Source organism: Triturus cristatus, chromosome 2_1 (genome assembly GCF_964204655.1).
Source record: "Triturus cristatus chromosome 2_1, aTriCri1.1, whole genome shotgun sequence".
In the NCBI taxonomy this organism is placed as follows: Eukaryota; Metazoa; Chordata; class Amphibia; order Caudata; family Salamandridae; genus Triturus; species Triturus cristatus.
Window position 1 is genome coordinate 1,028,937,013 of NC_140581.1, and position 25,629 is coordinate 1,028,962,641.

At 44.3% G+C, this 25,629-nt stretch overlaps 1 protein-coding gene and 1 long non-coding RNA gene across 2 annotated transcripts in view; both read right to left on the reverse strand.

The window, feature by feature from the left end:
- LOC146866268 (alcohol dehydrogenase 1-like) overlaps window positions 1-6,776 on the reverse strand; it is a 355,353-nt gene extending 348,577 nt beyond the window's left edge. Inside the window, exon 1 of the mRNA XM_085635163.1 lies at window positions 6,474-6,776. Within this exon, the coding sequence (XP_085491289.1) occupies window positions 6,474-6,491 (18 nt within the window). The 5' untranslated portion in view covers window positions 6,492-6,776. The remainder of the gene's footprint in view (window positions 1-6,473) is intronic.
- Window positions 6,777-7,583: 807 nt separating this feature from the next.
- Window positions 7,584-10,118, reverse strand: LOC146866269 (uncharacterized). Its single transcript, XR_014976779.1, has 5 exons — window positions 10,008-10,118; window positions 9,097-9,178; window positions 8,925-8,993; window positions 8,760-8,828; window positions 7,584-8,435 (listed from the first exon to the last, which is right to left on the reverse strand). It is a non-coding gene; the product is annotated as an uncharacterized LOC146866269 (long non-coding RNA).
- Between the last annotated feature and the right edge of the window lie 15,511 nt (window positions 10,119-25,629).

Genomic DNA, 25,629 nt, shown 5'->3' on the forward strand with positions numbered 1-25,629 from the left:
CAATGAATACAACACAAAAATATTTCAGACAGGTTTAGAGACATAGAGAATATTTAACTGAGCAAAATGAGACCAAAATTACAAAAAAACAATAGGCAGAAGTCGAGATATGAATTTTTAAAGATTAAATCAAAAATAGCAATTAGAAGTCACTAGCGGTCAAAAGGGTACTTCAGGTCACAATGGACTGGCACAAATCCAAAGTTCAGGCCAACCGTGATCCACAGCAGGCCGGCAACAGGACCCAGACAGGTCCTGCTGAAAAAATACCTCAGATGGAGCATTTTGTCGACGTTGAGAGACTACTGCGTTGTTGTCAAGCCCTACAAAGAGGGTCATGCGTCGTCTTCGAGTCCTGTTGAATTGAATTCAATGTATCGTTGTTGAGCCGCACAGGCTGTAGAACGACTATTGTCAGGCAGCCTCTGCATCGGCGTCAGAGGGCAATGAGCCGGAATTTGTCATGCAGTCGATGGTATGCATCGTTTTTTTATCAAACCTGCTGCAGAACCCACTTCTGAGGCCCAGTACTTGAAGGGGAACACCCCAAGCATGGGCAGGACTCACAAAAGGCAGAGTCCTGGAGCACCAGCAGAACTTTAGAAAGCCTTTTGTGTCTCTGAAACTTCAGAAATCAGGAGGCAAGACAACAAGCCCTTGGAGATCACTTGGAGGTAAAGCAGAGTCCTTTCAGCAGAGTCAGGGAGCAGCAGGCAGCAGGACAACAAGCAGAAAAGGAGTGCTTCCAGAAAAACAATCCAGTTGAGGGCTTTATGCAGCACAGCAGTCCTTCTGACAGAGGTTCAGTTCAAAATTCAGAAGTGTCTGATTTCATGGGGTCAGAGACCCAGTACTCATACCCAAAAGTACCTTTGTCACAGGGTGTGACTTTAAAGTAGCTCTCTGAAGTGCACAAGGATCCATTTTAACCTAGTCCTGTCCAACAGGCTAATCCTGGGGGGTGAACCAGTGCTTTGTGTGTAGACACCTGCACTCAGTCGCAGCGGAGAGTCTACAGCACCGGCACCCCTGTTCGATGGGATTAATTCCTGCATCCAAACTCTTCCCCTCCGGATCCGAACGTGGTTCCCCTTAGACGGGCTCATTCTTTTCCCGCGATCGCCCCTTGCCGATGCCTGACTGTTACACGGCTTCCACTCATACACACATCCCGGTGTGTACTCCCAGCTATCCACCTCCGGCACCGATCCGCGGTGCCCCGATGACTGGTTGAATTCTCGCCCTCACCACTTCCAGATGCCTGACTCTCACCCGGCATCTACCTCAACACGCGTCCCGGCGTGTTCTTCCAGGACATCCTATCTGGAGTCCGAAGTACTCTGACCACCACTCAACTGACTTGGACACGGAACCGTGTCCTTTCCAGCACCGCTTTAAACCAACAACCCGGTCCTGAAGATGATCCTGAGTTAAAGGATCGAAACGTCGTCGACCGCTCAGCGCAAATAATAGAGCACTATACGTTTTGGTTCCATCAAACAATTGTCATTATTCACTGTATATATTATCTCATTTTGCACCTTTTTCCGCTGAATACACATTGTCACTTGCGTCGCCACTTGATGTGTCACTTACACAATTAAGCACCCAGTTCAATTTTGGGTTGTTTTTATGCAATTCTTTGCTTACAGTGCTGCTACAACTGTACTTGATTATGTTTAGAAAATATATGATGCCCAGTGCACCTTCCAAACAAATTTTTACCTAGAGTCTTCCTCTTTCTTTGCTGCAATGTATTTGACATGCATTTCTAACTGTCTTCCATAATTATACCAGTTGAGATATTGTTGTTATTTCTCTTGCATCTACCCACTTCTCAACGTGGTTTATGGGTTATACTCCTGTCGTATTTTACAAAATTGTGTGTGGACAGGACACTAACTATTGAAATGTAAGTATCAGCCCCTTCCATCCGTCCCTGCCCAGGAAGATCCATCAGAATGCAGATGAAAGCAAATGAATGCTCAGAATGCAGATGAGCCTCAGCTTCCTGTGGAAATGCACAAAGTGTAGCTGTCACGCAGCCCTGATGTGTATTGGAGACAGGCTGTCAGGCACAAAGAGCAGTAAGTACAGAGAAATGTCCACTTTCTAAAAGTTGCATTTCTAAAATAGTTATCTAAATCCAACTTCACCAGTAAGGAGGATTTATCATTACCATTCCAAACATATCAAAAATGAAAAAGCTTCTCTTCTCTGATTAGAAGTTACAGCTTACATTTGTATTAAGGAATTCCCAATGCTGGCCTATGAGGGGGGGTTGCCTCACAGCAGTGAAAAATTAAATAGGGTGTTTGTCACTACCAGGACATGCAAAACATACTGCTACATTTACTACCTTTTACTTACATTTACAGGGGTGACTAACATGTAATAAAAGGAGAGTTTAAGGCTTGGCAAGTAGTTTAAAATGCCAAGTCGAAGTGGCAGTAAACTGCAGTGGCAGGCCTGAGACAAGTTTGAAAGGTAACTTGTGTGGATGACACAATGAGTGCTGCAGGCCCACTCCTGGCATTTGAATTACATGCCCTGGGTATATAGTATACCAATTAACAAGGGACTTACAAGTACAACAGATATGCCAATCAGGTATACATCAATGTCATCACATTTAGGGGAGAAGCACAATCACTTTTGCACTGGTAAAGTGCTCAGAGTCCTTAAGCCAACAAAACAAATCTGCAAAAATGAGAGGCAAAAGACAAAATGTTCAGTTTAAGATCCAGAAGTGTCTGATTTTATGGGGTCAGATTCCCAATACTTATACCCCAAAGTGTCTTTGTTGTAGGGAGTAACTTCAAAGAAACTCTCAGAAGTGCACAAGGGTCCCTTTTAACATAGTCTGGTCTGCCAGGCTAACCTAGGGCGGTGTGTGTACAGGACACTAATTATTGAAGTGTAAGTGTCAGCTCCTTCCATTCCTCCCTGCCAAGGAAGATTTTTTTTTTTTACAGATTTTGATATAGCGCGAACTTGACCCGAATCGAGTATCAGAGCACTTTACATAGCACCAGTTGCATTACATGAGGACACATTCATTTTTGTTAGGCACGGGGAGATTAAGTGACTTGCCCAGAATCACAGGATGTTCAGTGTCATTCCCGAGACTCGAACCCAGTTCCCCAGATTTGAGGTCGACCGCCCTAGCTGTTAGAATGAAGATGAATTCACATGAAGCTCAGAATGCAGATGAGCCTCACCTTCCTGTGGAGTGCACAACGTGTGGCTGTCACGCAGCGCAGATGTGTATTCTGTCCAATACAGAGCCTCTCCAAGCTCTCAGGCACAAAGAGCAGTAAGTACAGAGAAATGTCCACTTTCTAAAAGAGGTATTTCTAAAACAGTATTGTTAAATCCGACTTCAGCAGTAAGGAGGATTTATCATTAACATTCCAAACCTATCAAACATGAGAAAGCTTCTCCCATCTGATTCTGAATTACAGCTTGAACGTGTATTAAGGAATTTCCAATGCTGGCCTATGAGAGAGGTGGCCTTACAGTAGTTAAAAATTAAATAGGCTGTTTGTCTCTACCAAGACATGCAAAATATACTGGTACATGTCATACCATTTAATTACATTTACAGGGGTGGCTTAAATGTAATAAAAGGAGTGTATGAGACTTTGCATGTAGTTTACAATGGCAAGTCGAAGTGGCAGTAAACTGCGCAAGGGCACTGCAGTGGCAGGCCAGAGACAGGTCTGAAAGGCTACTTGTGTGGGTGACACAATGAGTGAGTTGATCTTTAAATACGACTGGGTTTAAAGCCTCCTGTCGCATTCTATGTTTTTAATCCTAGCACATGGTAGCCTGAATAAAGTTATGTGGCAAACCCTGTAGCCAGTTTTAATTCTCTACACCACATTCACTGTGTCCCTCACCACACTATCAACCACTCATTGGGAATTTAGTGATTACCCCCTAGCATATAAAACATTCCTGAGCTCCTCCCTCTCATGCAGGAGGTTGTGTAGCCCGCACCTTGACTAGGCTTCATTGTGCGAGTGGGTTCTCCAATGATGAAGCATGTCACCTTTGGTGATTGAGTGAAACCAAACTTTTTCAGTTCTGGTGTTTACACATTCAGCCTAATTCTTAACTTTGTAAACCCGATGGCTCTTGTGTGTTCTGTCAACCTTCGTTATAGCCCTTTCTTTCTATGTGATAGAAAGTAAACAAGGACAATAATGAAGAATTAATTGCCATCTGACATTTGGTTGACTAACATAAAAAGAACTGGATCAAAGTCCTCTCATTTATTTGTCTGAGTGCAATGTACTTACTCTGTATGTGTTAGCACATTAAATTCAGACCTATTGGGTTTGCCAAAGCAATTTTCAGGTCGTGCCTAAAAGGCTGCACAGTCGTCTGGTTGAAAAAACTACTATTGTGAGCTTTCCGAGAGCTTCCCAAGAGGTTACAGCGAGCCTGCTGCTTACCATTGGTTGGCTTTATTATCACTCTCACTTCTTTTACTTTTTATTCAATGGATTACTGTGTTTCAATTTGTCAACCTTGTGTTGTTCCCTCCCCTAGAATCTAGCCACTTTACCATATCTCTAATTTGCTTCTCTTAATTTTATTGGACATTTTTTTTCTTTTTGCTTAAGCACTCCAGAGCATGTGCTTTCAAGCTCACTCCCTTGTGTGCTTCTCTACCCTGTACTCCGTATTACTTTTTGTCATCCCCTGCGCTCCATGTTGTTCTCTGTCGTCCGTGTTCTTCTCACATCGCCCTGTGCTCATGTTCATCTTTCGACCGTGTGTTTCTCTCCCCCACCTGTACTCATGGTCCTCTCTCTCGCTCGTGTGATTCCTCTCCCTCCTGAACTCATGTTGGTCTCTCTCACCTGGGTGCTTCTTTACCATCCACACTCCACATTGATCTTGCAGTCCTGTGTGCTTCTTCACCCCGCCCCACACTCCTTTTGCTCTTTCTTGCTCATGTGCTTCTTTGCCACCCCTCATTCTCTCTCTCACCCATGTGAATCCCCCCTTTGTTCCTGTGTAGTTCTGTCATCTGCTTCTCCCTTCACCCTCCGTATTGGTTCCAAATCCACTAGCGACCTGCTGCTCAGTTGATTTTAAAAAAATACTTTTGTGCTGTTTTTTACATTCAGTGACCCGTCTGGGATGGTGAATAAAAAGCAAAAGATGCATGCAATTTTGTAGGTGCATGCATGCCCTTGTCTACAAATTGACATGGTTGTGTCATCTTGCCTCTTTCTTTTTTCTTTTTTTCCTTTGGTCATGCTGCACAATATAATTGGCAAAATAAATAAGTGCAAAAGATGAGACCTGTTAGCTTTGTCAATGCTTGTTTTACATTCTCCACTTTCACACATTATGGCCTATTTATGCAAAAGTCATGCAGCGCAGCAAGTCACCTAGCTAGCTCCACGGCACTGCATGACAGGGAAAGGGCAGGAATTCGCCATATTGAAGGCAATAAATACGCCTTCACAGAGCAGAGTAAGGCAACGCAGTGCCTTACTCCAGATTTATGAAGGTACACAGGGCCATGCAAAGTGGCCTTGCGTGACTTCATAAATCTAACTTAGGGTTTGCGTTGCTCTTGCACTATGTTGTGTGGTGCAGGAGGGACGCAAACCAGCTTGTAAATAGGCCCCTCAGTTTAAGCGATCGAAGCTTTTAAAAACGACATTAACTTGCAAAGCATTCACAAGGTGGCCTTGCATGGCTTCGTAAATCGCAGTTTGGGCTTGTGTTACGCTTTCACCACGCATGTTGCGTGGTGCAAACGCGACGCAACTTCCTTCTTAAATATGCCCCTTGATCTTTATTTAAATAAACTACATTAAGAGATAGATACCAGTCAACACGCTTTGCAATATTTGACACAAACAATATTTTGCAGATTGGCACAACATCGTCACTTTTCCCGGCTCTGCCAACCTTTTAGCAGACAGACAGTTATAGACTAATAGATAGAATAATTGTTTATAGGTAAGTGACTAATCATGAAAATATGAACTCAATGTTGCACTTCGGGAGAGATGATTTTTGGCACTGTTGGGGGTAACTGGAAAAGTAAGTAACTGTTTTTCCTCACTAAACTTTGAAACAAGTGTAAATGTCGCACAGTCTATTTGCAAATATTCCATAAATGATTTATGCAGGTGTTTTCTTTCAGTATGGCACACAGAGGTGTCATTTGGTCGCCTACGAACGTTTGCTCATTAAAAAGCAAACTGGTGCGCGACAATTCATCATGCTTCTAAGAATGCAATTACGCATTTCAAGAAAGAATTGTGTGCGCAGGCAAAATCCACCAGGAGGTGAATAGCGAGCGCAAAGCGAATCACAGGAAAGTGCCCAGAAGCCCATCATACTATATCAGTTGTTACAATCCCTGTAATATGCAAGTTCGCGTTTTTCCTCTCGACTTGATTTAGGTAAATCATCTGTTCCACCGAGAATGTTTTACTTACTTTTCCAGAAGTTGCCATGTGTCCGGCGGCGGTGTTGTAAAAACCGTCTGCTGTCTGCAGTCACTTGTTGGCACTCAAACTACAGCGCAGGCTTTCTCAATGAGTCGCTGGTTGCACCCCAGCGCTACAGACCAGGTGCATGATTCATAAGCCCCGCCCTTTTCATGCCCACTTAAAGCTGAGGGGAAAGAAGGGTGTTTGTATTCAAACCTTTACCCACTGAAATGGAAAACAGCACACACAGCAAGCAGTGCTAAAACAAGTAGATCTAGTCCTGGCAAGCTACTGAGTTGTTTAATGTGTTGTTAAGAACAGAGCTGCCCTTTGCTCAGAGAGCGCCCTGGGCGAAACCAAATTTGGCAGCCACTCCGGTTCTTTCTCAATTTACTGTCTGTATATTAGAAGGAGAAGAATGGTAGGCAAAGGCGTAACATTAGCCCGGGGTGGGGCGAACTCCAGGGGGCCACCTCCAGCACTGTGCACTTGCAGCGGCCACCAGCCAGAGAGCTCCGAACTGAGGGCCTGGACCCCTCCCCTCCATGTACTTTACAGGGGGGGGGGAGCTCAAGCTGGTAGGGATAGGGGAAGGTGAATGAGGAAGAAGAAAAGAGAGCCAGGAGTAAAAAAGCAATCAAAATGCTGACTCGGACACCAACAGCCTCCTGAAACAGCCAAGTCGGATGAAGGCTTCGGACACCAGGTCTGCCTCCTTGGCATGGGCCCAGCTTGCACGTGCTAAAGGCTGGCCTTGATTACCAAAATATGCTACAGAAAGAAAAAGAACAAAAATAACATGTATAGCTGTAAGTGGGTTGTTAGTTGAGACCGGTGTAAGCCCCACTCAGACAACTCAGACAACAACTATAATCCATGTCACAGTGAACCACAAAAGTGACTAAAATTAACTTTTTCTTAACTCTCAGATAGGTTGCCACAAAGCAGTCAGGCTTAACTTAGAGGCAATGCGTAAAGCATTTACATAGCACACAAACAGTAATAAAGTGAAACCACAACACTCAAAAAATCCCAAACCAATTCAGAAAAGTACAGTAATTTTTCATAAATAAGGCGATACCAGTTTGACAAATCCAATCAGCAGAACAGGAGATATTGACTTTGAAAGTTTTTATTGCAAATAGCACCAAGATGCCGAAAGCACCATTTGCGAGTATCTAGTGGCTGGGCTGCTAGACCAGGGGAAAGTCACAAGACCAACCAGGAAGAAAGCACGAGTCCGATACAGGGACTGGGTTAGTCCCACTGAGGAATTATCTTCCTAAATCCAGCGTGTTCTGCTCACTTTGGATGGAGCCATGAGAAGGCTTTTGGCATGAAGAGCAGTTTGAGGGTTGCGGAAGGTCATTGCTATAGTGCGAAGAGCTGGTCATCACTGAAGCGTTGCATTGACAGTCACGCCGTGCTGTCGTTGTTGTAGGTCAAAGTACAGGTCTTGTGTTATTGGTATTGGAAAAGAGCAGGTTTTACTGGAGCTTCGCATTGCCGGGTGTTGCTTGCAGCAGAGTTGTGACGCAAACTGACCCATTCGCAATGAGCCCAAACTTCAGGATTTCCACCTTTTTCTTGCGGGGGAGCTCTCACTAATGCCAGCCAAGGACACAGGAAGTGGGGAGTACCTCTTGCCATTTTAGGACTCACACAGTGGAAAATATAGTTCCCAGGCAATGTGGGGTTATCAAAACAACAAATCAGTACAGGAAATGAGATAAGCAAACAAATGATAAAAAAATTACAAATTTAATTAGGAAAACATATACAATGACATATTTTTAAAAATACATGATCTAATGTCACCAAAAAATCTAATAAAATTACAACGATGACAGAAATAGAATCTTCTAATGACATCAATGGATCTATTAAAATACAGAGGTGGCAGAATTAGGTTTCTTCGACGCGCGTTTCGGCACGTGAGTGCCTTCGTCAGGAGTAGCCACAATACACCTAAAATTTAATTAAAACAGTATTTAAAAACTCATTCCAGCAGTATAGGACAATAAATCTCATTACATTTGAATTTCGAAAAGCTGTGTTGCTGTCTGCTAAAATTTAAGAGATTTACAAATTAAAATTTCAGAGTCTAACATATACGTGATATTTATACATATAATCAGACACTTTAAATAAGTGCATGAACAGAAAAAGAAGTTAGATAGAAGCGTGCAAAGATAGACCAAATTCCCTGTTTTGCTCATTCTTTGTTCCACTAAATCACCAGTGTATTTATGGAAAGAGCCTATTCATGAGACTGAGACACATGATGCTTACTTCTCTTATTTTATATGTGGACGTAATCTTCTGATTAGGAACTTAAGGGTACCGTAAATGGATCTCGTTCTGTGAAATATAAACATGATAATATAATTAAATTAATAGGATGCTGTAGGTGAAATTATCTTTGTAATCTTTAAATATGTAACGTATGATGCTTACTTATCTCTTGTTATATATAGACGTGATCCTCTGAACGAAAACCGTAGGATGCAGTAAATGTATATCGCACTATGGAGTGTAAACATAGCATAGGGATTAATTTAATAAGATGTTCTGTCATGTATTATCTTTATAATATATAAATGATCTATATAGATACAATATGACCTACTTAAGTAAAACAGGATAGTCTCTTTGACAGGGAACTGAAGGAAGGAACTTCTCTTTCAGATTTGTTTTTGTTAAGTTAAAATCTGTAAATGAAATTTCAGGAAAAATAAAAAGGAGGTACTTATTAAGTATATATTGACGAACACTGTGCCTGAGTATTAAGGTATCTCTGAAATATTAAAGATACAGGTGATGAGACAAATAACAGGTCAAGTTTGTTCTCGGTAAAATATAAAACTCTGTCTTCCTATCTATGAACTAATAGGGAAAAACTGATAATGTTTTTAAATGAAAACTTCTATTCGTGTTACGTAAATGGAAGCCTAATTAAAAATAATCATCATGGGATTTATGATGCAGGCAAAAGGCCTTGGTGCGGTCTCATTTTTACCTTCAAAAATAGAACGGATGCGGGGTTTTCGTAAAAACAGAGTTCGAGGATAGGTCTTGTCTAAGTGACCTTGTGGGTATAATGTAAAAAAAAGAGGGGAAATGTCAATATGATAGACGTGAAAGAAGTGGAGAAGTGTGGCTCAATGATTAGAGCGGCAGACCCTGATGCAGAGGTCTAGCCTGGGACCAGGGTTCAATTCCCCGCCTCGGCGGGTCTTGGGCTCAAAATTCCATGGACCTGATATTTCACGCCTCGGTGCCATTCCAATCATGAAGTCCCACTCTGCAACTCTGGGCAATAGCTTGCTTAATCTCCACAACGCTAAGGATGCCTGGCCTCCACCTTGGGGGTGCCCAGGAGTGGACGCCTCACAGGGAAAGCCAGGATGGGTTCCACAGCGGTATTCGTACAAGCACCTTGAGACCCTTGCGGGTGAGTAGTGCGCTATACAAGTATCAATTTACATTTACGTGAAAAATATCAGGAGTTTAAATGGAAAGGGTCAAAACTGTGCTTACCGGATAAAGATAAATATCTCGATTACATCAGATCCTGGGTATGGCGTACGTGGATGTAGCGTAAACAACCCGGCAGTGTAGCTGATCTGTTTAAATAGAAACAGCTAATTGGATAATGGGATCACATGTATCGTTTGCGCAGGGCACGTAACGAGACATGTGTTCGTGTTGCTTATTGGTCTATTGTTTAAGCGAATATAGAAAGCAAAGAAAGACTTGAGTATAGGGTTTTGATGTTAATAAATGCGTGAAATCATACGATCATTGTGGATTCGATAAATGCAACGAAGAGATTTCGAAAAAAGTGGCATTAATGCATTTTTGAAATAACCACAATTACCTTCAAAAGCGTCAATATTATATAGTAAAATAGATACTGTAAATGAGAATCTATTAATAGTGGAGTCGATGTTTATATACTTATGAACTCACATATATAGCAACAGTTGACATGTAACTATTATGTATGTCAACATCCGATTACGATGTTGTGGATGTACAATACAAATCAGGAGAAAATAAATTCTGGACGGGATACATATATTGTCTTAAAAGGAAAATAGATAGATGTGAGTCCATAGGTATGTAAATAGATATGTGGGGCTTAAACAGAACTATCAGCTCCAATGAAGATGGTATGGGGTCCCTAATAGACTGGATGTTATCACTAAGTAGGGACATGCTAAGTGGCCATGCGTTTTCTTATCCATTATATATTTTCAGTTTAGGATATATTTATATAGTATAAATGGGTACTAAAAAAGTGAAGTATATGGTTGTATGATCATATACTAAAAGGATATTTTAGGCGTGATCTGAATTATCTATTGTGAACTAAGCACATTCGTTGCGGGCCGAACATTTTAGGACTCACTCCAGCAGAGTCCAGCAGCAGGGCTAAGGCAGTTCCAGGCAGGAACAGATGGAGTTGGTCAACTGGGCAGTTTCAAGGAGACCTCACAACTAAGGGGCAGATTATCAAGGACGGCGTTGAAATTTATTGCCGGTTTAGCGGCAGAAAACTGCCTCTAAAGCGGCGATAATGGGCTTGATAATATGCCCTTGAGAATTCCAATAGAAGCCCATGTTCTGGTGTGAACATGGGCTTCTATTGGAATTCTCCAGGGCATATTTTCAAGTCCATTATCGCCGCTTTAGTGGCAGTTTTCTGCCGCTAAACCGGCGATAATTTTAACGGCGTCATTGATAATATGCCCCTAAGTTTCCTTTGTCTCACTGTCTGGGATCAATACACAAATCTCAAAAGCAAAGCCATTCACAGAAATGTGACCCAGGACACTGACAGGGATGCAACGATGGACAAGAAAATGCCAACTTTCTAAAAGTTCACAAAAAGTGATGGATGGAATGCTTGAATGAATCCCAGGCACTGGCAATTATTTAAGGCAGCATTCCAGCCCATTGTTATTTTGCACACCATGCCACCTCATGCTTGGACCCAGCTATATGCAAATACATCTTGACTCTGCTTCAATGTGACCAGTCCAGCCCGAACTGTCAAGTCAGGTCCTCTCTGAACCGGAACACAAGCAACCCAGGACTGATTTCACTCTTGTTATGGGCTCATCAGCTGGCTATGTCTTGGTTCTACAACACAGTGTGCACGGGACCCACATTTGGGCATACCTGTCCCACTTAGGGCGACTTAGGGCGACTTAGGGCGACATACTAAAGTACAGAAAAAGTGATGGATGGAAAGCTTGAAATAATCTCAGTCACTGGTATTTACTTGGGGCCACATCCCCATACATTGCTAATTTGCACAGCATGCCACTTCAGTTGGGATCCAGCTATATGCAAATCAGTCTTGATCCTATTCCAATGGGAATAGTCCGGCTGAGCTACCAAACCTGGTCCTCATGGATCCGGAACACAAGCAACGCAGGACCGGTTTTGCCCTTATTATGGGCCCATCAGCCGGTTATAGCTTGGTTCCAGTGAAACAGTGTGTACGGGGCCTACGTCTGGGCATACCCGTTCCACTTGGTGTGACATGCTAAAGTGCATGAAAAGTGATGAATGGAATGCTTGAATTAATCTCAGCCACTATCAATTACAGCATCCTTGTCCATCATGATTTTGCATACCTCGATTTGGACCCAGCTAAAAGGAAATCAGTCTTGACCCTGCTCCAATGGGAACAGTGCAGCCCAAACTGCCAAAGTGAGGTGGCATGGTTGGCAAAAAGCAATGGATTTGGATGCGAACCCGAGCAATTCGCATTGACTGAGATTAATTTAAGCTTTCCATCCATCATCTTGGTTTTGTTAATTTTCTAAAATGGCATTTTCAGAATTCTATCTTAAAATCAAAATTCACCAATAAAGAGGATTTTGCATTTAAAAAATATGCCTGCCCTCAATTTTTATGTGTCAAGTTGTGAGTCCCGGCTGCTGACTATACAGTCATAAAGTTGCTATTAAAGTGCAGTTTTGTGAATAGTAAAAAGAGTAAACTTGCACAAACGTGTAAATTTACCTTTGTGAATCAGGCACCATATCTCTATCTGCTCCTAATCTGAATTTAGCACTCATTATATATAATAAGGCAACCCAGTGTCAGGATATTGAAGAGATAGACCTTACAGTAGAGAAAAAAAGACTTTAGGAGTTTTTCACTGCCAGGACACGTAAAACATGACCAATCATGGCCTACCTTTAAATTATCAGATGCCTTGTCCTGGGAGTGAAGGCAAAACATGTGAGGGGAGTAACATGCAAAGGATTTCAGGTCTAACAATAGCCAACCACTGGACAAAAAAAACCCTAAAAATTAAGGCTCAAATGTACTAAGCCTTTGTGTTGTCCTTCTGCTGCAGACGACAACACAAGGACAACACAAAGGCTTCAGTTTGATTTGCAAAGCCACAGGAGAGTTCATTTAGGCTGCTGTGCGTGGCTTTGTATAGAAATGTAATGCAACATAGCTGCTTGTGCTGCGTTACATTACATTTTGACCTTGAAATGGGGAGCCATTGGTGGAGCATGGGTGTTTTTGTGGATCCGACCATGGATTTGGCACAATTCCAGGTTTACAAAGTTTTGGGGACAAAAGCATTTGCAATTGCTTTGCCAGGCATAAATAGTGAACTTGCTTTTTTAGGATGCCTACTGTCAGTAAGCTGTTTTTTTTGTGCTATTGCTATTGTTCTGCAGATGCTCGATTGGAAGAAGCTCAGCCGGCACCTCTAGAAGGCACTTTAGTACGTTGTGGCATAAATATATGAGGGACAATGCCGAGTTGCAGTGGCCGTTGATGGGCACATTTGATGAACAAAAGATTGGGTTCTTACAGGAACAGTTATTTAAGAGGCGGAGTAGACAGTCTATGTATGATTCTCTCAGAACATGGCAGAAAGATGCTAAACAGAGACCATTGAAGGTGGAAAAGGATGCACGAAAGGGGAGAGTGCAGACATTGACTCAGAAAGCTGTAGCATATGATAAAGAAAAGCAAGAAAAGGGAGTTGAATGTGAGGATAGGAGGTTTCGATTGCATATTGATAAATCGTATGTGGCTCAAGAGGAAAATGATACTTTTGTGAAAGAATTGTTAGACACCCACACCTGCCCCCATATATCCCACTGTCCCTGTGCCATCACAGCCACCTGTTACAGTTGTTCCCACTGTCCCTGTGTCTACTGCTGTCATTCGGCTTCTCCTCCTCCTTCTTTGCCTTTGCTGTCCATGGCAACTGTGACCGTTAGTACATCAAGTACACCTGTTGTTTCGGCACCCCTATCTCCAGCTCTCTGTCCCCTGGCACAGCCACCTGAGATTATCCTACCCAGTGCTTTTGTTGCTTCTCCGTCTTCAATGGTTCATCTCCCAGCATTATTGGGTACGGAGACACCAACACGTGGATTTGAGGATAGAGATTTGGCAAAATTTAAGGAGCATATGGGCCCTTTTGTAGGATCTGCAGTGGGGGATGAGGAGAAGCAGGTAGCTAATCAGGGTGCGTGGTGGGGTCGTAATCCCATTTACAGCGTGTAGGATGTTTGGGCGTGATGAAAGATTATAAGCCCTTTGTGCAGCAGCATGCTCTTAAACATATGTCCTCTACGTTGATTGGCCTTTGGCAGCAACATTTTCGGAATGACAGGCCACAAATATTATTTGATATTAGAGACCATGTGTATGCCAGTGGTTTAGATTCAGGCCAATTTTTTTGGAACATTACCACATTGGTTGCTTATAGGTGCAGGTTGTACGATAAGAGTCCTACCATGGTATCCCAGTTTCCGATGAGAGAGGTTCATCCTGTATATCACCCAGAGATACTAGAGCTAACGGACCAGCATGGTAATGTTATTCGAGCGGGTGTAGCAGTCTGTTTTCAAGAACAATGGGTTTATACTCCGTGGAAAATAAGTGAGGTTTTATCTCTTAAGACTCACTTGCCCGACCCTAGGTGAAAATCCTACTGCTTATTATTAAAGAACTGACTGAAACTGCCTCCTCGACGGTAATGACTCTTGCTGATATTGAAATGTTTTTTGGTCTTCTTGTCCCGTTTGATATACATGGTGGCAGGTTCATGCTCAGGATCATGCTGCGGAGTTGGGTGGCACATGAGATCAAATTAATGCATGGTATCAGGAAAGAAAGCCAGGTGATAATCCCCGAGCAGAGATACTTGCTTTGCCAGGCCGCATTGTCACATATATGCATTCTTTTATTCCGCGGAGGAGAGTCGATTGGGACAAGTTAATGGCTTGTCGCCAAAAGAAAGAAGACAGTGTGTCTGATTTTTTTATTTGGTTCGAGGATACATGTTTGCATTACAGTGGACAGGATGTGTCTATTGAGGGAGGTGTTCGGTTGTTTGTTAATCGGTTTGTTTCTAATTTGCTTCCCGAAATTGCGACTCGTTTACAGGCTTTTGACAGTACCTGGTCCACCTCTTCCCCTTCTGTTATTTTGAATATTGCTCAATATCGGGGTCAGGAGGAGAAAGAGAGGATGGAGAAAAGGCATAAGGATTAAAAGACAAAGGTATTGTTGCAACAGGCATTCAGAGGGAATGGTAGAGGACGTGGTGGTCCTGCCGGACAGTTTCCATGCACTAGCATGCAGATGAATACGAAACCTTTGGACCCAAATCAGTGTGCATATTGGAAGGAGGAGGGTCACTGTTGTAGCGAGTGTCTTGTGCTTTTGCAGAAGGTGGTAGTCCCTAGAGGACGTGGTTCTCGTGAATGGGGTTGTGGAGCTAGTGGGGCTGAAAGAGGTTCAGAACGCTACAGCCTCATAGGGTTGTTCTGATGATAATTACTTGATGACCCCCATGATGGGCAGTACTACCGTGCTCTCTATGATATGTATGAACTGACAGGAATGTCTTACAGCTAGGACAGCCAGGGACAGAGTGGTGGACCAGTTCTGATACCTGTAGACCAGCGTGGTCCTTATGTAACAGCAGAACTGCAAGGTTCGACTAAGGAATTTTTGGTGGATACAGGTGAGGCAAAAAGTTCTGTTTCTCGAAATATGGTCCCTGGGGCGGGTCAGTCTGGCCATACTAATGTTTTTGTATAACGGTTGTGAGCCCCATTTCAAGACCCCTTACATTAACTATTGGTCCCTTTACTGTGGATTCTCCATTTTTGTTTGCATCTAATTGTGGTGGGAATTTGATGGGTTTGGATTTGTTGAAGAAATTACATGCTACTATTTATTGTTCCCTGGACAGTGTTTATATGACGATAGGCCCCAATGCGTGTACTATACAGTGTTTGTCTCACCCTCTTCCCGTTGAATTTGCTGAGGTGCCACCCACTTTTTGGGTCACAGGTGATACAGATGTAGGACTGTTGCACATACTGCCAGTTTCAATACAAGTAAAAAACAATGCTGTTTTAACTCGTATTCCTCAGTATAAGATACCTCAGGCGGGGGAACAAGCCTTTTTACAGATTATTCAGTAATTGATACAAAAATGTGTAGATGAAGAGACGTCTGCAAATATTTGCAATTGACCAATTCTTCCGATTCTCTAAAGGGTACCCTCAGGTTCCCCTGATGATCATGAAGATGTTTACCGTTTTGTGATCGACTTGCGTGAGGTTAATAAAATAGTGGTTCCTCAGTTTCCGGTGGTTCCTGATATTACCACCCTTTTGACGATGATTCCTTCTATTGCTACTTTCTTTTCTGTTATTGATTTGAAAAACGCTTTCTTCCAGACTCCTATTCATCCGGATAGTAGATATCTGATTGGGTTCACCTTAGCTGGTAGGAGCTTCAGGTTCTGTCGAGCTCCTTAAGGCTATACAGAGAGTCCGAGTATTTATAGCCAAGCATTAAAAGGTCAATTGGATTCCCGTTCGCTTCCACAGGTAATGTATTGGTGCAGTAGGTTGACGATCTACTTATTGCTTCTGATACTGAACACAGTGCAGTTAAGTTATTGCTACATTTATCTCAGCATGGGCATAACATTTCTCTTTCTAAATTTCAGTATTTTCGACAGGAGGTCACCCATTTAGGTCAGCTACTGTCGAAGGAGTGTAGGAGGTTGACCCCTGAGGGCATCAGTACCATTGTTAAAAGGCCTATTTCACAGTCTCAGATAGATGTGCGCACTTTTATAGGTATCACTTCATACTGTCGGCAGAGGATACCTATGCAACTCCCTACAAATCATACCCTTGCTTGCCTTAACAACGGAGGAAGTGTATGAGCCTTTGCCTTGGACGCCTGAATGCCAGCAGTCTTTTGAGCAATTGAAAACTGCGCTTTGTTCAGCTCCAGTACTTGGCACTCGTAATTATGGCAAACTGTTTGTGTTGTACGTTTATGAGATGGCTGGTTGTGCGCTTTCTGTTTTAACACAAAAATTTGGAGATAAGCAACAGCCGTGTGCTTATTTCTCTGCCGTCCTTCATCCAGTCACAAGAGCCCTCCCGAGTTGTCTAAGAACGGTCGCAGCCGTGGCCACTTTGATCAGACAATTGTGGGCTTGTACTGGATACTGACCTCACAGTTATGGTACCTCATGAGGTGGACACGCTTTTGAATAAGACAAAGACACAGCACCTCACTAGTGCATGTCTTACTGGCCATGAATTGACATTGTTTTCAAACATATTACGATTAAAAGATGTACCGCTCTGAATTCAGCCACATTACTCCACCTCCCTTCTGAGAGTGATAAAGTTGACAAACATGATTGTATCTTCCGGACGGAAGAGGCGACGAAAGGACGGGTAGACTTGACTGATGTTCCCCTTATCTGACCCGCAAGGGGAACTATATGTCGATGGCTCTTGTTTCAAATGACCAGATGGCACTACAACTGTGGCTTATGCTATTACCACACTGCGAACAGTAGTAGAAACATCGCAGGTCCTTTATCAGTCGGCTCAAGCTGCTGAGCTTGCTGCACTTATTCGAGCTTGTGAATTGAGTGAGGGGCTGGTTGTCAATATTTATACTGACAGCCAGTATGCCTTTGGGGTCGCTCATAACTTTGGGCGACTCTGGGCTGAGAGAGGATTTCTTACTTCCCATGGTACCAAACTCCATCACAGACACCTCATATTGAAGCTCTTGTCTGCCTTGACACTCCCAAAGCAATTGGCCAGAGTGAATTGTAGTGCTGACTGGAAGGTCACCGATGATGTAGGTAGGGGAAACACTTTTGCAGATCAGATAGCTAAGGAGACGGCCTGGAGAAAGATTAAAAGGATGTTTGTAGTCAGTCCGGCTAGGTGGGTGACTGAGGTTGCCATGTTGGAGGACACCCTTGAGAATGGGAAGGAGATACAAAGCGAAGCCATAGTAGAAGAGTTAGCAGTGTGGCAGGAGGGTACAGCACAATTGAAGAATGAGGGATGTTGGATTAATAAGTCAGTGAAGCAGAGATGGATGTTGCCCAGTGCATGTGTTTTCCCTGTGGTTACGATGGCCCACGGCCCAGCTCATATCAATGCTAAGGGTATTTGCAAATTGTTAGACTCTGTATGGCAGAACAATAATATTCCTAAGACAGCTGCACATTTAGTGAAGTACTGTATGGTGTGCATGATGCACAATCCTGGAAAGGGTACCCCTAAACTACTTGGCAACTTTACACCACATACTTTTCCTTTTGAAGTCCTCCAATTTGACTATATAGAGCTAGAAAGATGCAATAATTTGAAGTATGTTTTGGTGGTTGTATGTGCATTCAGTAAATAGGTTAAGGCTTATCCCACTAAAGACAATACAGTCATTATGACAGCAAAGGTACTCCTAAAGGAGTTTTTTCCTTGTTTCGGCTTGCCCCGTTTGCTTTGGAGTGATAACGGAAGTCACATTAATGCAAAAGTGATTCAATTGATTTGTGACGGTTTACACATAAGTCAAAAGCTCCATGCTGCCAATCATCCCCAGTCATCAGGTTTGGTTGAGAATTACAATGGTACTCCCAAGCTCAAATTGGCAAACATTCAAGAGACCACAGGGTTAAAGTGGCCAGATGCTATACCGTTAGCTCTTTTGTCAACAAGAACAATGCTACATTCTAGGACAGAGTTGACACCGTTCAAAGTTGTGTTCAGACGCCCGGCTAATGTCTGGGGCGTCCCACAACCTCAGCGGTTCTCTGATATTGAGTATCCATTGCTGATTGAGGTGCATATTATCAAGGACGGCGTTAAAAATTATCGCCGGTTTAGCGGCAGAAAACTGCAGCTAAAGCGGCGATAATGGGTTTGCTAATATGCCCTTGAGAATTCCAATAGAAGTCCATGTTCTGGTGTGAACATGGGCTTCTATTGGAATTCTCCAGGGCATATTATCAAGCCCATTATCGCCACTTTAGCGGCAGTTTTCTGCCGCTAAACCGGCGATAATTTAAATGCCGTCCTTGAAAATATGCCCCTGATTATCTTGGCCAGTTAACTCAAAATTTGCGTTCTATTCACCCTGCCAGTTACACCAGAGGGGCCCAGGCAAGACTTCCAGCCTGGCGACTTTGTACTGAACAGACATTTCCAGAGGAAGAAAAGTTTGAAGCCACAGTGGAAGGGACCAGAGCAGGTACTTCTAACAACGCTCACCGCAGTGAAGGACGCTGGCCGTAAGAACTGGGTGCATGCCACCTTTTGCAAGAAGGTGTCTCTGCCCTTATCCTATGACCAGTGGGTCCAGGACAGAATTGGGGACTCCAAGTGCGAACAAGTGCCTCTGTTTGTTCCCTTTAGAGATGCCTATGCTGTCCGGTTTTAGGGTTAAACCTATAATAACTGATAAAACCCCACTGAAAAGGAAATAGCCCTAACAAGTGTAAACATATAAACACTGAAAAAACACCTGCACAACCACAAACTAAATGCCATTCAAAGAAAGGAAAAGGAGAGTGAAGGAGTCATTTGTTTTTCCTCCCGAAGGGGCTAATAAAATGTACCTTTGTTATACAAGCTAGCAGCAAGAAAGCCTGGGCTAACATTATTCTGCTTGAGTTTTGTTGTTTATGGATGTCACTAAAATATTGTTTCTTCCTTTTGTTTTTTTCAGTTTTGCGGTCTTTGGTCTAAAGATGCAGAGTTTAGAAGCATGTTTTAGGTCTTGACTAATTATTTTATATACTTTAGAGAATCAGGAAACATCAAAATTATATTTGACATGGAACGCAGTGTCACTTGGAATACTGCTGCAAAAAGGTTCTTTCCAGGTTCAATTTAGACAGGAGTGATATTGTTCGTATTTGCAGTGATTCAGCAATGCATATGAAAAAGTTGTGTGATGGCCTGTCAAAATCGATACCTGAGCTGAAATGCTTCCCTGTAAGAGATCCTTGCCACTTGTTAAATGGTATGCTGAAAGCATCATTATAATCTTCCGAGTTAACAAAAAATGCTATTGACTTTTAGTCCATTCTGGTGCACTGCTTTGTTATGCACAGGAACTAAAACGCAAATATTTCTCATTTTGTGCTTTGTGTGGCATCAAAGAAAGGGTCATCCCAACTGTGTCACTTAGCTGATGGCCCAAGGGGCTGTGAATACCATATTATCCATGTGGCAACCGTTTACAGAATTTTGCTGAGTGATGATGCCAAAGGCAGAAATGTGAGGATATCTGGTTGTATATTGATAGTGATGTGAAAAAAAGTACACACTACTGCATTCTTATATTTTTACAAGAAAACATAACTGCTGTAGTGGACATAATAAAAAAAGCTAGAGCCAGCCAACACCCTTGTCTGCCAAGTGTTAGCATAATTTGAGTGAATGTGAAACATCTTGAGAGTAGGCTGGGCGACACTTTTAGTGGCGTTGGCACTGCAACATGTTCCATGTTAGAGTGCTTGCCACTTGGTAAGCAAAGCAATGTTGAAGAGCAATTCAGGAAGTTTTATTTTACAATGTTTGAGAAATGGCTTGCAATGATGCATAGAAATGTCCTTTCACCACCAATGGCATTTGATGTCAATTAAACCTCACTGTGGTACTCTGTACAAGTTCCAGATCCCTTCCGTAAATGGGAATTTTCTCCATAGTTTCAAAAGTGCTGGTTCATTTTTTACTGCTTCAATATCTCTGAGGGTATAAGCGCCCAGTTCAACACAAATGTTGCAGAACCTGCCCAGAGAATCGCAATCTTCAAGTGGACCAGTATTGGCATGGAAAGCTATGTCAGTGGCCAGAGTTAGCAAATTGTGTACTGGCTGTTTTGGCATTGCCCATCTCGAATGGCACTGTTGAGAGGGCCTTTTCACAGAAAAAAGTTTACATGGGAAGGAAAAAGCAAGCGCACATGACCAAAGTCTCATTGAAGAAGTATTGTATTGTGTACTACAATAAGTTTGATTTGCAAAACTGTATAGGGACCTCATATACACTGTACGTGCACTGTCTATATACCACGCACTATAAGTGCAGAAAGCAAGCAATAATAAAGCAAAAACGTTCCATAAACACCGGAAAAACACTGTTTCTGTTGTTTTTAATGGCGCAAAAATGTGTAACCACTGATAACCACTGTTTTTGTAAGGTATTAAAATCATTTGAAAACACTGAAAAAAAACCTTCAGAATTTACCCAAAATAGAAACGAAAAACAGGAAAGCCTAGTGGTGCCCATCTGAAATGGATGCAAACGGATAAGGAGAATGAAGATGTGTTGAATGCGGCTGTTCCTCCGGAAATACGAGCTGTTCAGGAGCCCTTATTTGTTGACCATTTGGTGCCTGGAGCCACCAGGCACTGTTTGTGCCCTCGGCTGAGGGAAAGTGCATCCAAGGAGAAAAGAGATTAGGGATGTACTGCGTAAGATAGGTTGTACTGAGTTATAGTGCCAACGGAGATCTATTGGGCTTGGTGAAGGATTTCTGCTTACTTTAGATAGTTGTTTGAACATTAGATAGGGCAGATCGAAGTATACCGTGGAGGTATGCCATAGTGATTGTCGTGGGATACAAAATTAGGACAGAGCAAGCTCTACTGCCGGTGCTCTAGAATGCCAACGTATTGCTGAACGATAGGAGCCTGTACCAGTGAGGCTCTGATGGAGACTGGGAACTTTTATATTTTCCTGTCTTTTGCCCCTATTTTGTTGTACATTATGCACCCCTTTGGTAGAATGGTTGCTGAGGAACAGCAGCCATAGATTCCCGTTACTCAGCACAATGCAGTGTGGACCCGTACACAAAAGTTCATATGGATTGTTTTTTCGATTTTACTGTTAATAATGTTATGGGGGATATCATGGAGTTTGGAAAGTGATAAAGGTGTACCTTTACATAGTAAGGATAAGGTTGTTCCTCAAGTCCGAAAGAAAAGGATGACCTCCTGTAATGTGTTTCTAGACACACACAAGGGGCCTCATGTAGGTAGCGAAATACCGGTCGGTAACGGCCGATTTTCGGTAAATATGCCGTTACCGACCGGTATTCAGACAAGTGAGATGTAGGAGTCCAAAAACCACTTTTCGGTAAATATGAGGCGGTAAATACCGATTCATATTTACCGAATACATAATTAACGAATCGGTAAATATGAAGTGGTAAATATGAAGTGGTAAAAATTTAAAATGACATGTAGGAGCAGTCGGTAATTAAGAAATCCAGGAAAATCGGTAAATAAGAGTCGGTAATTAACACGGATTGAAAGCAGGTGGTAACCATCAACAATGCACATAAGCAATCCCAAAATGCAACAGCGTGGACAACATGGCCGCCATGTACGTCATTGCAAGGCGCCTACGTCTACAGGCAGCAGGACTGAGGGTGTGGCGACGGGAGGAACAAATCTACAGACAGCGCATCACACTATTCCAGCTGACTGATGCAGAGATACATGAGAGGTACAGGCTACACCCCGAAACCATCATGGACCTGATAAGGGACCTGCACCCACTCCTGGACCAGCCAACAAGAAGGGCGCACGCCATACCACCACATGTGCAGGTGCTCTGCAGCCTACATCTACTGGCATCCGGCAGTTATCAGGTGGTGACAGCTGCGGTGGGTGGTGTATCCCAGAGTTGCCTGTCCCGTTTCTTCAGGAAGTTCCTGGATGCCATGATGCAGAGAATGCACCACTACATCAGCTTCCCAAACACACAGGCTGCACTGCAGAAAACAAAAACAGACTTTTATCACATGGCACAGTTCCCCCATGTCATCGGCTGTATTGATGGTACACACATCCCAATCTGTCCACCAGCTGATACAGAGCACATCTACAGGAACAGGAAGTCCACCCACTCCATCAATGTGCAGGTGATCTGTGATGCAGGGAACATCATCACAGATATTGTTGCAAAGTTTCCTGGGAGCACCCACGACTCTTACATCTTCCAGAATAGTGGGATCTACACACGACTGAGTGCCGGCGAATTCGGAGAGGGATACCTGCTGGGTAAGTAACAGTGACGCCCCTTGAAACCTGCAAATCAGAGTGTATAGAGGCATGTAACTGATGGTTCCCTTTTACTCATCCAGGCGACAGTGCATATGCATGCCGTTCATTCATCCTCACTCCCTACCTACACCCAGCAACCCAGAGTGAGAGACGATACAACGTGGCCCACAAAACAACACGCAATGTGGTGGAGCGCACGTTTGGACTACTGAAGAGCAGGTTCCGCTGCCTCCACAAGAGCGGAGGCGCACGCCAGTACAAACCCATCACCTGCTGCAAGATTATTGCCACTTGTGCAATGCTGCACAACCTTGCCACGAAAAAAGGTACAGATGTGGAACTAACATATTTTGAGGACAACGAGGATGAGTCAGGCCAGCCAGAGGGCAGCGCAGCTAGAGTGCCAACTGCAATCGATGGGAGAGAGAGACGGGCAGAGATCACATGCAACTATTTCTGAGTAAGTGAGGGGACACAGCGAGTTGTGAGAAGTCATGACGTAGTTTAATGTGGCACCACGCCATGAACACATGAACAGGCCAATCTGGCAATATACCATCTATACAAGGAGTATGTCCAGGGTTACGTCACCCAATGGGAAGTGGCTAAGCAGGGCCACATCAATGTTTGCGCATACGCGCTGCAGTGGTGGATTGCACGGCCTGTGCATCCTCACTAGAGCCAACCCCAAGCCGCCTGCTGCTCCTGCGTGCTTCGGGGACGGGGGGTGTGATGCTGCTGCTGGTGTCGATGCTCTCCGCAGCATCCCCTGCAGCAGTTGTCGACGCCTGACTAGTCAATAGCACCCCTAGTGCACTTGTCACCTGCACCATCCCCCGAGACAGGTCGCTGCAGCACTGTGTTAGGCCCTCCTGCATCGTCACAGAGCGCCGGCAAAGTAGGGAAGTCGCAGTTGCCAGACGGTTGAGTGCCCTGCTGGTAGTGTCCCTTCTCTGGCGTTCCCGGCGCCGTGCTTCGATGTCAGCATCTAATTTGCTGCACAACTGCTGGATTGACTGGGACATGTCCCGAATGCCCGCAGCCATGCCGCCAATGTTTGTGTCCATGTTGACTAAGCTTGTCTTCATCACCCGCATGTGCCTCTGGACTGACATAACTGCCTTTGATTGCAGGCGCTGTTGCTTCAACATTTGGCCCTCGAGCCCCAAGAAGACACCATGGCCGTCAGTGGGTGCTGGTGGACTCTGGACACGCGACCTGCGGCGCCCTCTTGCTCCCGTCTGTGCTGCCTGTGAGGTGTGGGGCACAGTGGGATGGCTCCCTTCCTGGGGCCCGGTGCGGTCTTCTGGGCCCATGCTGTCGTCTGACGAGGTGTCGAAGGCTCGTAGCCTGGCTGCTGGACGCCTCCTCATTCTCACACCTGCAAGCGGAGATGTGGCCGGTGATTCGAACATGAGTGGCGATGCTGGCTGTGGTTGTGGTGATGCTGGCTCTCGGTGAGGTGATGCTGGCTCTGTGTGCGGCGAGGCTGGCTGTGTTGGTGGTGCGGCTGCAAGTGGGCCTGCTCCCTGGTCTGAACTCGTGCTGGCTAGAGGTGATTTTTGTGGCCGGTGTGCCGTCTCCCCTGCAGCATGCCCTGTACTGCATGATGTCACATATGTGGACAGAAAAACAACATTGGCTCAGTGTCCCCGAAGAACTGCATTGCAAGCGTCACAATAAATCATTTCACATTCCAATCTGTCCTCTGTCTCCTTGTGCCTCGAGTGCGTGACATGCCTTGTTGCCCTGTAACATTTACGTCATGGTTAGTGTTGCCCTGACTACATCTCCCGGAATGCATTGCCTGTCTGCACTGACATGTGTGGACTGCAGTGTGATTCTCGTTTCACAATGGGGGATGTGGGATAGGGGTAGGGGAGGCTACATTGCTGTGCTTTCGTCTTACCTTGGTGTGTTGCGGCTCTGGCAGAGCTGTCGGCGTCCCCAAGACCCACGACGCTCTCTTGCTCGAGTGTGGCCGCCACCAGCTCCTCCAGTTCGGTGAGGGCAGGTGCCCTGTTGGTTCCACCTCCGGTCTGGCTGGCCTCCTTCTGGATGTCGCCCATCTTCCTCTTGGTCACAATCCTCAGGTCATACCAGCGCTTTTTGAGGACCTCAATGTCCCTGTGGGTCACTCCCACAGCATTGACCTGCGCCTGGATGGCCAGCCATATGTTGCGCTTTTCGGCCTCAGGCACTTGCAGGGATTGCCTCCCAAACAGCTTCTGGTGCTGCTTCACCACCTCCTCCACCAGCACCTGGAGTTCCTTGGGGCTGAATTTGAGCTTCCTCCTCCTTTCCCCTCCGTCTTTCTGTGTTCTCTGGCTGGACATGCTGTTCGTTTCCCGCTCGCACATGCATTTGCTCCCTGCCTCTCCTCTGCACTCCAAGCCTCTCCAGGGTCGGCTAATTATGTACACCTGCCTGGGTGTGGCCACTTCGGCTAATTGTGTACACCTGCCTGGGTGTGGGCAGCTCTTGGTTGGGTGGGCTGTCGTTGCACAGGATTAGCTGTTTCGTCAAGTCATGTGATGTTATTTACCGAATCCGTACATACCGATTCGGTATTTTCCGATTCGGTAGATACCACCTCGGTATTTTCCGATTCGGTAGATACCACCTCGGTATTTTCCGAATCGGTAATTTTCACCTCGGTATTTACCGAATCGGTGAATTCCGATTCGTATTTACCGAATGTTACCGAATCGGTAACTGTTACCGAATTTTTACCTACATATAACTTAC